Raw genomic sequence first — 16012 nt, forward strand, 5'->3', positions numbered from 1 at the left:
ACATCTATTTTCGACTCTGTGTGCTGTGGAAAGGTAAACACTAATTGTTTCAAGCTAAGAAGATGGACATTCAGTGGTCTCTAAAGTGCCAGCAGTTCACTCGCATTTGCTAGTGAAATAAATTAAATGCAAATACGAAAAATAACTGGTCTCATTTGTGCGAGTGTGATATTTTATTATGCGTCCCATTAGTTGTTTTTTTCCACGTAACATTACGATAATCACGCAACCTGATAGACTGTAACTATGATCCACGTCACAAAAAGCATTACAAAAGTATAATCAAAAATAAATATAACCATCTTGGCATTAAATGGAGTTGGGATTTTAGAAGACTGCGCGATGAAGAATGAGTGTCTGGTATCAGCTATAGAGGCCATGCTTCTAAAATGCCTTTGCACTAGATTTGAGATTTTATCAATTTCCAAAATCTGAAATGATGTATGCGCTGCAAAGAAATACCATAGGCACCTTTACATCGGCTGAAACACCGGACTCTTCTAGCGAACAGCGGTCAGATTCCCTTGGCGGTAGCCTAGTTACGCTTTGTGTAGCCAATTTGCGCTCTGTGTCGATGCGATCATTTGTTTTTGTTTTTATGTTTTCAAAATGATTTTGCTTTTAGAGTTGATTAGGAACCGTGTCTAAAAAGCCAATACTTGTGAGCGGGCCCTGTTTGAGAGGTGACAAGCGTTCCTCTACTATAGAGACTAAACTTGGGGTCAAGTGCTAAGAAAAACATTATAGATAATTATCTCCACAGGAAATGGAATAAACATACTGACCATCTGTGCTAATTCCACAAAACATATATTTATTTGATATGTTCTGTACTTTTATTTCTAATTTGTAAACACCTTTTCAGAGGAGTGAACTGAACCAGGTGTGATCCATTATGTTTGTCTAAGCACTGTGCTCATGAAAAACAAGTAAGCATAGGTCCCAAACAAAATAGCAGCTAATTTAGTAAATCATTGTTGTTGCAGCCAGTCAGTAAAGCAATGTCAGACGATGAGAGTGAGGAGACTGAAAGAAACAGACAGAGCAGCTTTTTTAAACGGATAAGACGTTTGTACATTTTGTATCTAAACAAATAACTTTGTGTGTTCTTTCTACAGTGCCTTGCGAAAGTATTCGGTCCCCTTGAACTTTGCGACCTTTTGCCACATTTCAGGCTTCAAACATAAAGATATAAAACTGTATTGTTTTGTGAAGAATCAACAACAAGTGGGACACAATCATGAAGTGGAACGACATTTATTGGATATTTCAAACTTTTTTAACAAATCAAAAACTGAAAAATTATTCAGCCCCTTTACTTTCAGTGCAGCAAACTCTCTCCAGAAGTTCAGTGAGGATCTCTGAATGATCCAATGTTGACCTAAATGACTAATGATGATAAATACAATCCACCTGTGTGTAATCAATTCTCCGTATAAATGCACCTGCACTGTGATAGTCTCAGAGGTCCGTCAAAAGCGCAGAGAGCATCATGAAGAACAAGGAACACACCAGGCAGGTCCGAGATACTGTTGTGAAGAAGTTTAAAGCCGGATTTGGATACAAAAAGATTTCCCAAGCTTTAAACATCCCAAGGAGCACTGTGCAAGCGATAATATTGAAATGGAAGGAGTATCAGACCACTGCAAATCTACCAAGACCTGGCCGTCCCTCTAAACTTTCAGCTCATCCAAGGAGAAGACTGATCAGAGATGCAGCCAAGAGGCCAATGATCACTCTGGATGAACTGCAGAGATCTACAGCTGAGGTGGGAGACTCTGTCCATATGACAACAATCAGTCGTATATTGCACAAATCTGGCCTTTATGGAAGAGTGGCAAGAAGAAAGCCATTTCTTAAAGATATCCATAAAAAGTGTCATTTAAAGTTTGCCACAAGCCACCTGGGAGACACACCAAACATGTGGAAGAAGGTGCTCTGGTCAGATGAAACCAAAATTTAACTTTTTTGGCAACAATGCAAGATGTTATGTTTGGCGTAAAAGCAACACAGCTCATCACCCTGAACACACCATCCCCACTGTCAAACATGGTGGTGGCAGCATCATGGTTTGGGCCTGCTTTTCTTCAGCAGGGACAGGGAAGATGGTTACAATTGATGGGAAGATGGATGGAGCCAAATACAGGACCATTCTGGAAGAAAACCTGATGGAGTCTGCAAAAGACCTGAGACTGGGACGGATATTTGTCTTCCAACAAGACAATGATCCAAAACATAAAGCAAAATCTACAATGGAATGGTTCAAAAATAAACATATCCAGGTGTTAGAATGGCCAAGTCAAAGTCCAGACCTGAATCCAATCGAGAATCTGTGGAAAGAACTGAAAACTGCTGTTCACAAATGCTCTCCATCCAACCTCACTGAGCTCGAGCTGTTTTGCAAGGAGGAATGGGAAAAAATGTCAGTCTCTCGATGTGCAAAACTGATAGAGACATACCCCAAGCGACTTACAGCTGTAATCGCAGCAAAAGGTGGCGCTACAAAGTATTAACTTAAGGGGGCTGAATAATTTTGCACGCCCAATTTTTCAGTTTTTGATTTGTTAAAAAAGTTTGAGAAATCCAATAAATGTCGTTCCACTTCATGATTGTGTCCCACTTGTTGTTGATTCTTCACAAAAAAATACAGTTTTATATCTTTATGTTTGAAGCCTGAAATGTGGCAGAAGGTCGCAAAGTTCAAGGGGGCCGAATACTTTCGCAAGGCACTGTATCTCCATCTTGTTAGTGACGTTTACCATGTGTGTACATGGGATGCTGTCAGGAAAGAAAGTATTCCAACCTTGTATGGACTTGATTTGGTACAATTCTATAATTGCAATCAGACTCACAAACAGCGCGTGCACGAGCGTGGGGGGACCCCATTTCGGCATGTGCTATGCCTGCCAGTTGAATCTCCAATTTGCTGAGCGCGTCTGGTACTCTAAAAAGTTGGACAGGGTTGGCATGTATGTGTTTGTCTCCCAGTCTGATTCCTGACAGAGACCCTGGCCACTGACCTTTTGTTAGTGTTCTCTGCTACAGAGCAGCCAAACACTCTGGACAAAACAAGAACAAAGGAGAGGGCAGCTCTCCTGAAAGCAGCCAGGGAGAAGGGATGTGGAGAAGAGTGGTGTTTGTGTGTGTGTGTGTGCTAGTGCTTGTGTGTGTGTGTTTGCTAGTTTGTCTGTTTGCTTTAGGGAAGTCACACATGCGTACACACTAGCACAGGATGCATGCACATGTGCGCATGTGCACACACATACATACACACACAGGCACCTGATATAATAATGAACAGATTGCATTTTTCACCCCTGTCTCCACAAGATTCATGTTTTTGGTTTGAGAGTTTTGCTTCACAGTCGCCCCTGTTTTGGTTCAGTGTGGAAAGAAAGCACTAGTTGCACCACTGGTGTATAAAATGAAAAGGCAAAAAGCTGTGATCCCTTATTGATGTCCCCTGTTAAATCCACTTCAATCAGTGTAGATGAAGGGGAGGAGACAGGTTGAAGATATGATCCCTTATTGATGTCACCTGTTAAATCCACTTCAATCAGTGTAGATGATGGGGGAGACAGGTTGAAGATATGATCCCTTATTGATGTCACCTGTTAAATCCACTTCAATCAGTGTAGATGAAGGGGGAGACAGGTTGAAGATATGATCCCTTATTGATGTCACCTGTTAAATCCACTTCAATCAGTGTAGATGATGGGGGAGACAGGTTGAAGATATGATCCCTTATTGATGTCCCTTATTAAATCCACTTCAATCAGTGTAGATGAAGGGGGAGACAGGTTAAAGATATGATCCCTTATTGATGTCACCTGTTAAATCCACTTCAATCAGTGTAGATGAAGGGGGAGACAGGTTGAATATATGATCCCTTATTGATGTCACCTGTTAAATCCACTTCAATCAGTGTAGATGAAGGGGGAGACAGGTTGAAGATATGATCCCTTATTGATGTCACCTGTTAAATCCCCTTCAATCAGTGTAGATGAAGGGGGAGACAGGTTGAAGATATGATCCCTTATTGATGTCACCTGTTAAATCCACTTCAATCAGTGTAGATGAAGGGGAGGAGACAGGTTGAAGATATGATCCCTTATTGATGTCACCTGTTAAATCCACTTCAATCAGTGTAGATGAAGGGGAGGAGACAGGTTGAAGATATGATCCCTTATTGATGTCACCTGTTAAATCCACTTCAATCAGTGTAGATGAAGGGGGAGACAGGTTAAAGCTATGATCCCTTATTGATGTCACCTGTTAAATCCACTTCAATCAGTGTAGATGAAGGGGAGGAGACAGGTTGAAGATATGATCCCTTATTGATGTCACCTGTTAAATCCACTTAAATCAGTGTAGATGAAGGGGGAGACAGGTTGAAGATATGATCCCTTATTGATGTCACCTGTTAAATCCACTTCAATCAGTGTAGATGAAGGGGGAGACAGGTTGAAGATATGATCCCTTATTGATGTCACCTGTTAAATCCACTTCAATCAGTGTAGATGAAGGGGGAGACAGGTTGAAGATATGATCCCTTATTGATGTCACCTGTTAAATCCACTTCAATCAGTGTAGATGAAGGGGGAGACAGGTTGAAGATATGATCCCTTATTGATGTCACCTGTTAAATCCACTTCAATCAGTGTAGATGAAGGGGGAGACAGGTTGAAGATATGATCCCTTATTGATGTCACCTGTTAAATCCACTTCAATCAGTGTAGATGAAGGGGGAGACAGGTTGAAGATATGATCCCTTATTGATGTCACCTGTTAAATCCACTTCAATCAGTGTAGATGAAGGGGGAGACAGGTTGAAGATATGATCCCTTATTGATGTCACCTGTTAAATCCACTTCAATCAGTGTAGATGAAGGGGGAGACAGGTTGAAGATATGATCCCTTATTGATGTCACCTGTTAAATCCACTTCAATCAGTGTAGATGAAGGGGAGGAGACAGGTTGAAGATATGATCCCTTATTGATGTCCCTTGTTAAATCCACTTCAATCAGTGTAGATGAAGGGGAGGAGATAGGTTGAAGATATGATCCCTTATTGATGTCACCTGTTAAATCCACTTCAATCAGTGTAGATGAAGGGGAGGAGATAGGTTGAAGATATGATCCCTTATTGATGTCACCTGTTAAATCCACTTCAATCAGTGTAGATGAAGGGGAGGAGACAGGTTGAAGATATGATCCCTTATTGATGTCACCTGTTAAATCCACTTCAATCAGTGTAGATGAAGGGGGAGACAGGTTGAAGATATGATCCCTTATTGATGTCACCTGTTAAATCCACTTCAATCAGTGTAGATGAAGGGGGGAGACAGGTTGAAGATATGATCCCTTATTGATGTCACCTGTTAAATCCACTTCAATCAGTGTAGATGAAGGGGGAGACAGGTTAAAGATATGATCCCTTATTGATGTCACCTGTTAAATCCACTTCAATCAGTGTAGATGAAGGGGGAGACAGGTTAAAGATATGATCCCTTATTGATGTCACCTGTTAAATCCACTTCAATCAGTGTAGATGAAGGGGGAGACAGGTTGAAGATATGATCCCTTATTGATGTCACCTGTTAAATCCACTTCAATCAGTGTAGATGAAGGGGAGGAGACAGGTTAAAGCTATGATCCCTTATTGATGTCACCTGTTAAATCCACTTCAATCAGTGTAGATGAAGGGGGAGACAGGTTGAAGATATGATCCCTTATTGATGTCACCTGTTAAATCCACTTCAGTCAGTGTAGATGAAGGGGGAGACAGGTTGAAGATATGATCCCTTATTGATGTCACCTGTTAAATCCACTTCAATCAGTGTAGATGAAGGGGGAGACAGGTTGAAGATATGATCCCTTATTGATGTCACCTGTTAAATCCACTTCAATCAGTGTAGATGAAGGGGGAGACAGGTTGAAGATATGATCCCTTATTGATGTCACCTGTTAAATCCACTTCAATCAATGTAGATGAAGGGGGAGACAGGTTGAAGATATTATCCCTTATTGATGTCACCTGTTAAATCCACTTCAATCAGTGTAGATGAAGGGGGAGACAGGTTGAAGATATGATCCCTTATTGATGTCACCTGTTAAATCCACTTCAATCAGTGTAGATGAAGGGGAGGAGACAGGTTGAAGATATGATCCCTTATTGATGTCACCTGTTAAATCCACTTCAATCAGTAGATGAAGGGGAGGAGACAGGTTGAAGATATGATCCCTTATTGATGTCACCTGTTAAATCCACTTCAATCAGTGTAGATGAAGGGGGAGACAAGTTAAAGGAGGATTTTTAAGCTTTGAGGCAACTGAGACATGAATTGTGTATTTGTGCCCTTGAACGGGGTATGGTAGTAGGTACCAGGAACACCGGTGTGTGTCATGAACTGCAACCACAGGAGGTTGGTGGCACCTTAATATGGGAGAGCAGGCTCATGGTAATGACTGGAGTGGAATGATATCAAATACATCAAACACATGGTTTCCATGGTTCCCAGGTGTTTGATGCCATTCCATTCGCGCCGTTACAGTCTCTGTTATGAGCCGTCCTCTCCTCAGCAGCCTTCACTGTCTGCAACGCTGCTGGGTTTTTCACGCTCAACAGTTTCCCGTGTGTATCAAGGACGATCCAGCACCCAAAGGACATCCAGCCAACTTGACACAACTGTGGGAAGCATTGGAGTCAACATGGGCCAGCATCCCTGTGGAATGCTTTCCACACCTTGTAGAGTCCATGCCCTGATGAATTGAGGCTGTTCTGAGGGCAAAATGTTTGGTACACTCAGTGTATGTAGCCTACTCACTATGGTTGTTGTACACAAGTTTAATGATAATAATGATAAGTTAATAATATGTTTGTAATATTATTATTATGGGAACATGATCAATGACCAAATTTAAATGCAAAACTCCAGTTTCAGACTTTCAATTAATTATTTGAGGTGGGATTTTCAGGGGGGGAGATTAGTAATCTAGTTATTAAAACACCTTTTCAATACCAGTTATTGTGGCAAAACCTAAGAAAAATCGTTGTGTTCTGTTCATAAAAATGGGTTCCTCGTGTTAAGAAACAGTTTTAAAAGCTTTTGCACCCCCATTTTCAGACAAAGTCAAGTGCCAATGCATGAACACATACACACACACACACGGTGGACATCTTCCCCTCCTCTACGAAGGCGCCCGTTGTTAGCACTCATGTAAATAAGCCTGCGGTGGCCTATTCCATTTGTTATTGTTTATTTCTCCTCTTTGAGAAACGAAAGGGAATTCCTGTGTGGATGGAGGGATGGATGATTCATACATTATTTTGGATGAGCTATTTCTTTTTTTTCATCCCTTTTTTTTCCTCCGTTGGACTGGAGATACGCTGGGGGATGTTGCTGTGACACAAAAGGTCACCTGAGTTTGGAGCAAGGAAGCACACACATTCACAGACACACACACATGTACACACACACTCACAAACACACATGAAAAAACCGACACACACGTTCACAGACACACACACATGCACACACTCACTCACAAACACACATGAAAAAACAGACACACACACAACACTCCCGACTATTTCCCATGAGGAAAGAGACTTGAAAAAGGACTAAACTATTCTGCACAGTCATCCTACTGGAGTACAGCTGCAGCAGAATTACAGAACCAAGCAGTCAGTGGGGACACAGCAACATTTAGCCGTCGCCAATGGAAATGACAGGCAATCATCATCAACCGCACAGCGGTGCCCCAAATGGCAGCCTATTCCCTATGCAGTGCACTACTTTAGACAAGGCCCCATAGGGAATAAGGTGCCATTTGGGACACCGTGTAGAGTTGAGTGACTCTAGGGAGGAGGCAGAGGACTCGCCCCCACTTGTTTTTCTGTTTTGTCTGTCACTGTCTCCGTCTCTACTGCTACTGCTGACTCTCTTTATGTCTGTCTGTCTGTCTGTCTGTCTGTCTGTCTGTCTGTCTGTTACTCTCTGTCTCTGCTGCTGTCACTCTCTGTCTCTCTTCATGTCTGTCTGTCTGTCTGTCTGTCTGTCTGTCTGTCTGTCTGTCTGTCTGTCTGTCTGTCTGTCTGTTACTCTCTGTCTCTGCTGCTGTTACTCTCTGTCTCTCTTTATGTCTGTCTGTCTGTCCTTCTGTCCGTCTCTCTGTCTGTCTGTCTGTCTGTTACTCTCTGTCTCTGCTGCTGTTACTCTCTGTCTCTCTTTATGTCTGTCTGTCTGTCACTGTCTCCATCTCTGCTGCTGTCACTCTGTCTGGCTCCCTCTATGTCTGTCTGTCTCCCTTGCACATGCTGTTCCCTCTGTCTGTGCCCCTGTCACTCATTCTGTCTCTCTCTTTATCTTCCTCTCACTCTCTATCTCTTCTGCAGTTGTTGTCTATATTCCTCTCTCACTGTCCGTCACTGTTGGTGCTTCTGTCTCTGTACGTCTCATCCTCTTTCGTCCCCCTCCCTCCCTCGCTCTCTCCCTCTCTCTCCCTATCACCACTCTTTCTCTCAGCCTCACCCCATTTCTCCCTCCCTCTTACTCTCTCCTCTCTCTTCCTTTCCTTCCAACCCATCCCTCCCCTACACACTCTCTGTTCGTTACACTCTCTGTCCGTCTCGCTCTCTTTCCGTCTCAAAATCAAATCAAATCAAATTTTATTTGTCACATACACATGGTTAGCAGATGTTAATGCGAGTGTAGCGAAATGCTTGTGCTTCTAGTTCCGACAATGCAGTAATAACAAGTAATCTAACTAACAATTCCAAAACTACTGTCTTGTACACAGTGTAAGGGGATAAAGAATATGTACATAAGGATATATTAATGAGTGATGGTACAGAGCAGCATAGGCAAGATACAGTAGATGGTATCGAGTACAGTATATACATATGAGATGAGTATGTAAACAAAGTGGCATAGTTAAAGTGGCTAGTGATACATGTATTACATAAGAATACAGTCAATGATATAGAGTACAGTATATACATATGCATATGAGATGAATAATGTAGGGTAAGTAACATTATATAAGGTAGCATTGTTTAAAGTGGCTAGTGATATATTTACATCATTTCCCATCAATTCCCATTATTAAAGTGGCTGGAGTTGAGTCAGTGTCAGTGTGTTGGCAGTCTCTCTCCCTCTCTCTCTCCCTCTCTCCCTCTGTCTGTCTGTCTGTCTGTCTGTCTGTCTGTCTGTCTGTCTGTCTGTCTGTCTGTCTGTCTCTCTCACTCTCTCTCACACTCTCTCTCACTCTCTCTCACACTCTCTCTCACTCGCTCTCACACTCTCTCTCACTCTCTCCCTCTCCCGCTGTGTCTGTCTCTCTCTCCCTCTCTCTCTCCCTCTGATGACTGTCTTCTGTCCTGTGTAGGGGAGTTGGAGAAACAACAGGGCTCGAAGGGAGTGTCAGCTAAGAACAATGGCACTCTGGAGCTACGCAGCAAACAGGGCTCCCCGTCAGGTGTGTGTCTGTGTACACATGTGTTTGTGCACCTAACCTAAGCTAACACGCAATACTGTGAAACATACTACTCTCCAGACACACATGCTCTCATACACACACACACACACACACACACACACACACATTTGTTTTACAATCCTTGTGGGGACCAAACAATTGTTTCCCATTAAAAATCCTATTTACCGTAAACCTAACCCTTAACCTAACCTAACCTAACCTTAACCCCAAACCCCTAAACCTAACCCCTAAGCCTAAAATAGTATTTTTCCTTGTGGGGATCGGTGAAATGTCCCCAAGTGTCCGGAATCTCCTTGTTTAACTATCCTTGTAAGGACATCTGGTCCCCACAAGGACAATAAAACCAAAAACATACACACGCCATTGATTTTGGCCTCATGTTTCCGTCAGCTCTTATGTTGGTGTCATTTTGATTGACAGGCAAGCAGGACCTGGATGAGAACAGTGGACACAATGCAGTGGAGGTAAGTGCTCACTGATAGGCCAAGTCTTAATGCAGGTAAGTGTTTATTTGTATCTATTGTCACTGGAGCAGAGGCCTAGGCACCACAGAAGTTAGCCTGACCTAGCATAACGCTAGTGCGTCTGTATGTGAGTGAATGGGTGAGTGGGACTCTATTGAACTAACTATTGACCCTATTGAACTAACTATTGACCCTATAGAACTCCGATCAGACAATACATCTGCCCCCCATATAGCATGACATATCCATATACAATACCAGTCAAAAGTTTGGACACACCTACTCATTCAAGAGTTTTTCTTTATTTGTACTATTTTCTACATTGTAGAATAATAGTGAAGACATCAAAACTATGAAATAACATATGGAATCATGTAGTAACCAAAAAAGTGTTAAACAAATCAAAACATATTTTAGATTCCAGATTCTTCAAAGTAGCCACCCTTTGCCTTGATGACAGCCTTGCACACTCTTGGCATTCTCTCAACCAGCTTCACCTGGAATGCTTTTCCAACATTCAGTTCCCACATATGCTGAGCACTTGTTGACTGCATTTCCTTCACTCTGCGGTCCTACGCATCCCAAACCATCTCAATTGGGTTGAGGTCAGGTGATTGTGGAGGCCAGGTCATCTGATACAGCACTCCATCACTGTCCTTCTTGGTCAAATAGCCATTACACAGCCTGGAGGTGTGTTTTGGGTCATTGTCTTGTTGAATATCAAATGATAGTCCCACTAAGCGCAAACCAGATGGGATGGCGTATTGCTGCAGAATGCTGTGGTAGCCATGCTGGTTAAGTGTGCCTTGAATTCAAAATAAATCACAGACAGTGTCACCAGCAAAGCACCATCACACCTCCTCCTCCATGCTTCACGGTGGGAACCACTCATGCAGAGATCATCCGTTCATCTACTCTGCGTCTCACAAAGACATGGCGGTTGGAACCAAAAATCTCAAATTTGGACTCATCAGACCAAAGGACAGGTTTCCACCGGTCTAATGTCCATTGCTTTTGTCTCTTGGCCCAAGCAAGTCTCTTCTTATTATTGGTGTCCTTTAGTAGTGGTTTCTTTGCAGCAATTCGACCATGAAGGACTGATTCACACAGTCTCCTCTGAACAGTTGATGTTGAGATGTGTCTGTTACTTGAACTCTGTGAAGAATTTATTTGGGCTGTAATTTCTGAGGCTCAAAACTCTAATGAACTTATCCTCTGCAGCAGAGGTAACTCTGGGTCTTCCTTTCCTGTGGCGGTCCTCATGAAAGACAGTTTCATCATAGCGCTTGATGGTTTTTGCGACTGCACTTGAAGAAACTTTAAAAGTTTAATGTCTTAAAGTAATGATGAACTGTCGTTTCTCTTTGCTTATTTGAGCTGTTCTTGCCTTAATATGGACTTTTTTTAATCAAATAGGGCCATCTTCTGTATACCCCACTACCTTGTCACAACTGATTGGCTCAAATGCATTAAGAAGCAAAGAAATTCCACAAATGAACTTTTGACAAGTCACACCTGTTACTTGATATGCATTCCAGGTGACTACCTCATGAAGCTGGTTGTGAGAATGAAAAGAGTGTGCAAAACTGTCAAGGAAAAGGGTGGCTAGTAAGAATCTCAAATATAAAATATATTTAAAATGTTCTAACAATTTTGGTTACTATATCATGTGTTATTTCATAGTTTTGATGTCTTCGCTATTAGAAAATAGTAAAAAAAAAAAAAATATATAAAAAAAAACCTTGAATGAGTAGGTCTGTCCAAACTTTTGACTGGTACTGTAAATGTCCTTAGTAATTGTTCTAGGTAGGTAGGTAATAGTAGTAGGTAGTAGGAAGTGGTTACTGCAGTAGTAGGAAGTGGTTACTGCATTATATACAGTTGAAGTCAGAAGTTTACATGCACCTTAGCCAAGTACATTTAAACTCAGTTTTTCACAATACCTGACATTTAATCCTAGTAAAAATGCCCTGTCTTTGGTCAGTTAGGATCACCACTTTATTTTAAGAATGTGAAATGTCAGAATAATAGTAGAGAAAATGATTTATTTCAGCTTTTATTTCTTTCATCACATTCCCAGTGGGTCAGAAGTTTACATACACTCAATTAGTATTTGGTAGCATTGCCTTTATATTGTTTAACTTGGGTCAAACGTTTCAGGTAGCCTTCCACAAGCTTCCCACAATAAATTGGGTGAATTTTGGCCCATTCCTCCTGATAGAGCTGGTGTAACGGAGTCAGGTTTGTAGGCCTGCTTGCTCGCCCACGCTTTTTCAATCCTGGCCACAAATTTTCTATAGGATTGAGGTCAGGGCTTTGTGATGGCCACTCCTATACCTTGACTTTGTTGACCTTAAACCATTTTGCCACAACTTTGGAAGTATGCTTGGGTTCATTGTCCATTTGGAAGACCCATTTACGACCAAGTTTGAACTTCCTGACGTCTTGAGATGTTGCTTCAATATATCCACATAATTGTCCTCCCTCATGATGCCATCTATTTTGTGAAGTGCACCAGTACCTCCCGCAGCAAAGCATCCCCACAACATGATGCTGCCACCCCCGTGCTTCACGGTTGGGATGGTATTCTTCGGCTTGCAAGCCTCCCCTTTTTCGTCCAAACATAACGATGGTCATTATGGCCAAACAGTTCTGTTTTTGTTTCATCAGACCAGAGGACATTTCTCCAAAAAGTACAATCTTTGTCCCCATGTGCAGTTGCAAACCGTAGTCTGGCTTTTTTTATGGCGGTTTTGGAGTAGTGGCTTCTTCCTTGCTGTCGAAATAGGACTCGTTTTACTGTGGATATAGATACTTTTGGGACCGTTTCCTCCAGCATCTTCACAAGGTCCTTTGCTGTTGTTCTGGGATTGAGTTGCACTTTTCGCACCAAAGTACGTTAATCTCTAGGAGACCAAACGTGTCTCCTTCCTGAGCGGTATCATGGCTGCGTGGTCCCATGGTGTTTATACTTGCGTACTATTGTTTGTACAGATGAACGTGGTTTGAATTGCTCCCAAGGATGTCTTGGCTGATTTCTTTTGATTTTCCCATGATGTCAAGCCAGGAGGCACTGAGTTTGAAGGTAGGCCTTGAAATTCATCCACAGGTACACCTCCAATAGGCTCATTGACATCATTTGAGTCAATCAGCTTCTTAAGCCATGACATCATTTTCTGGAATTTTCCAAGCTGTTTAAAGGCACAGTCAATTTAGTGAATGTAAACTTCTGACCCATTGGAAGTGAAATAAATGTCTGTAAACAATTATTGGAAAAATTACTTGTGTCATGCACAAAGTAGATGTGCTAACCGACTTGCCAAAACTATAGTTTGTTAACAAGAAATTTGTGGAGTGGTTGAAAAACAGGTTTTAATGACCCCAACCTAAGTGTATGTAAACTTCCGACTTCAACTGTATTGCCTGGGCCAGAGGTTTGGAGGTGGCCCTTTGGGCTTTCAGGTGAGTGAGAGAATGAGTGAATAGAAATGGTAAATTACCATAATTCTAGAGGGTGTTTCAACTTTTATTCAGTTGACATAACCTACCACAATACTGGTGTGTGTGTATGTTTCTGTGAGAAAACGTAGCATTCCACATGATCAGCAGAACTATAGTACCCAAAGGCTTTGCAATTACCACTCTGGAGGTGCTACATGACCTTTTGTATCCCTCCGCCAGAGGACTGGTGCACAGAGGCAAACACACCCGGTCAATGTGACATTCAGGGCCTGTTTAACAAGAGGTAGTGTGCTCGGGCTCCATTGAAACAAGGCTTTATTTGTTCTAACAGTCAACAGGCCCACTGCGGTATCAGTTAAATTGATCATCTTTGAGGTACATTATACATACAGTATCTGCTGGGTTAACGGACTGGGTTAAATGACTGGGTTAAATGACTGGGTTAAAGGACTGGGTTAAAGGACTGGGTTAAAGGACTGGGTTAAATGACTGGGTTAAAGGACTGGGTTAAATGACTGGGTTAAAGGACTGGGTTAAAGGACTGGGTTAAAGGACTGGGTTAAATGACTGGGTTAAAGGACTGGGTTAAAGGACTGGGTTAAATGACTGGGTTAAATGACTGGGTTAAAGGACTGGGTTAAATGACTGGGTTAAAGGACTGGGTTAAATGACTGGGTTAAATGACTGGATTAAAGGACTGGGTTAAAGGACTGGGTTAAATGACTGGGTTAAAGGACTGGGTTAAATGACTGGGTTAAATGACTGGGTTAAATGACTGGGTTAAATGACTGGGTTAAATGACTGGGTTAAAGGACTGGGTTAAAGGACTGGGTTAAATGACTGGGTTAAATGACTGGGTTAAATGACTGGGTTAAAGGACTGGGTAAAAGGACTGGGTTAAATGACTGGGTTAAATGACTGGGTTAAAGGACTGGGTTAAAGGACTGGGTTAAATGACTGGATTAAAGGACTGGGTTAAATGACTGGGTTAAATGACTGGGTTAAATGACTGGGTTAAATGACTGGGTTAAAGGACTGGGTTAAATGACTGGGTTAAAGGACTGGGTTAAATGACTGGGTTAAAGGACTGGGTTAAAGGACTGGGTTAAAGGACTGGGTTAAAGGACTGGGTTAAATGACTGGGTTAAAGGACTGGGTTAAAGGACTGGGTTAAAGGACTGGGTTAAAGGACTGGGTTAAATGACTGGGTTAAATGACTGGGTTAAATGACTGGGTTAAAGGACTGGGTTAAATGACTGGGTTAAAGGACTGGGTTAAAGGACTGGGTTAAATGACTGGGTTAAATGACTGGGTTAAATGACTGGGTTAAAGGACTGGGTTAAAGGACTGGGTTAAAGGACTGGGTTAAAGGACTGGGTTAAATGACTGGGTTAAATGACTGGGTTAAAGGACTGGGTTAAAGGACTGGGTTAAATGACTGGGTTAAATGACTGGGTTAAAGGACTGGGTTAAAGGACTGGGTTAAATGATTGGATTAAAGGACTGGGTTAAATGACTGGGTTAAATGACTGGGTTAAATGACTGGGTTAAAGGACTGGGTTAAATGACTGGGTTAAAGGACTGGGTTAAATGACTGGGTTAAAGGACTGGGTTAAAGGACTGGGTTAAAGGACTGGGTTAAAGGACTGGGTTAAAGGACTGGGTTAAATGACTGGGTTAAAGGACTGGGTTAAATGACTGGGTTAAAGGACTGGGTTAAATGACTGGGTTAAATGACTGGGTTAAATGACTGGGTTAAAGGACTGGGTTAAAGGACTGGGTTAAAGGACTGGGTTAAATGACTGGGTTAAATGACTGGGTTAAAGGACTGGGTTAAAGGACTGGGTTAAAGGACTGGGTTAAAGGACTGGGTTAAATGACTGGGTTAAAGGACTGGGTTAAATGACTGGGTTAAAGGACTGGGTTAAAGGACTGGGTTAAATGACTGGGTTAAATGACTGGGTTAAAGGACTGGGTTAAAGGACTGGGTTAAAGGACTGGGTTAAAGGACTGGGTTAAATGACTGGGTTAAAGGACTGGGTTAAAGGACTGGGTTAAATGACTGGGTTAAAGGACTGGGTTAAATGACTGGGTTAAAGGACTGGGTTAAATGACTGGGTTAAAGGACTGGGTTAAAGGACTGGGTTAAATGACTGGGTTAAATGACTGGGTTAAAGGACTGGGTTAAATGACTGGGTTAAAGGACTGGGTTAAATGACTGGGTTAAATGACTGGGTTAAATGACTGGGTTAAAGGACTGGGTTAAATGACTGGGTTAAAGGACTGGGTTAAAGGACTGGGTTAAATGACTGGGTTAAAGGACTGGGTTAAATGCCGATTTGGAGTTGTATTATTAGTAATGGAGGTATATTGTAGTTGTAGGTATGTCGTACCTCCCAAGGCCAAGGTGGATAGAGTACGTGTCGGTCTTAGAGATCGGGGGGGCTCCATTTGTCCTTGACCACCCTGCCCTGCCATGGGTCTATTCTGTCTGGATAAAGTGTAGCATGTATGGAGGAAGGTTTTTCATTGATTAATTATGTGCCATTAATGATATCTGAAGTTACAGTCATGAATCACATAAC

The 16012-nt window shown here is 42.1% G+C and overlaps 1 protein-coding gene across 1 annotated transcript in view; it reads left to right on the forward strand.

The window, feature by feature from the left end:
• LOC110499847 (IQ motif and SEC7 domain-containing protein 3) overlaps positions 1-16012 on the forward strand; it is a 193046-nt gene that overhangs the window by 169476 nt on the left and 7558 nt on the right. The window contains exons 12-13 of the mRNA XM_090215016.1: positions 9391-9480; positions 9922-9965. Of these exons, the coding sequence (XP_090071142.1) occupies positions 9391-9480; positions 9922-9965 (134 nt within the window). The remainder of the gene's footprint in view (positions 1-9390; positions 9481-9921; positions 9966-16012) is intronic.

Source organism: Oncorhynchus mykiss, chromosome 21, assembly GCF_057628025.1.
Source record: "Oncorhynchus mykiss isolate SJ-2025 chromosome 21, ASM5762802v1, whole genome shotgun sequence".
In the NCBI taxonomy this organism is placed as follows: Eukaryota; Metazoa; Chordata; class Actinopteri; order Salmoniformes; family Salmonidae; genus Oncorhynchus; species Oncorhynchus mykiss.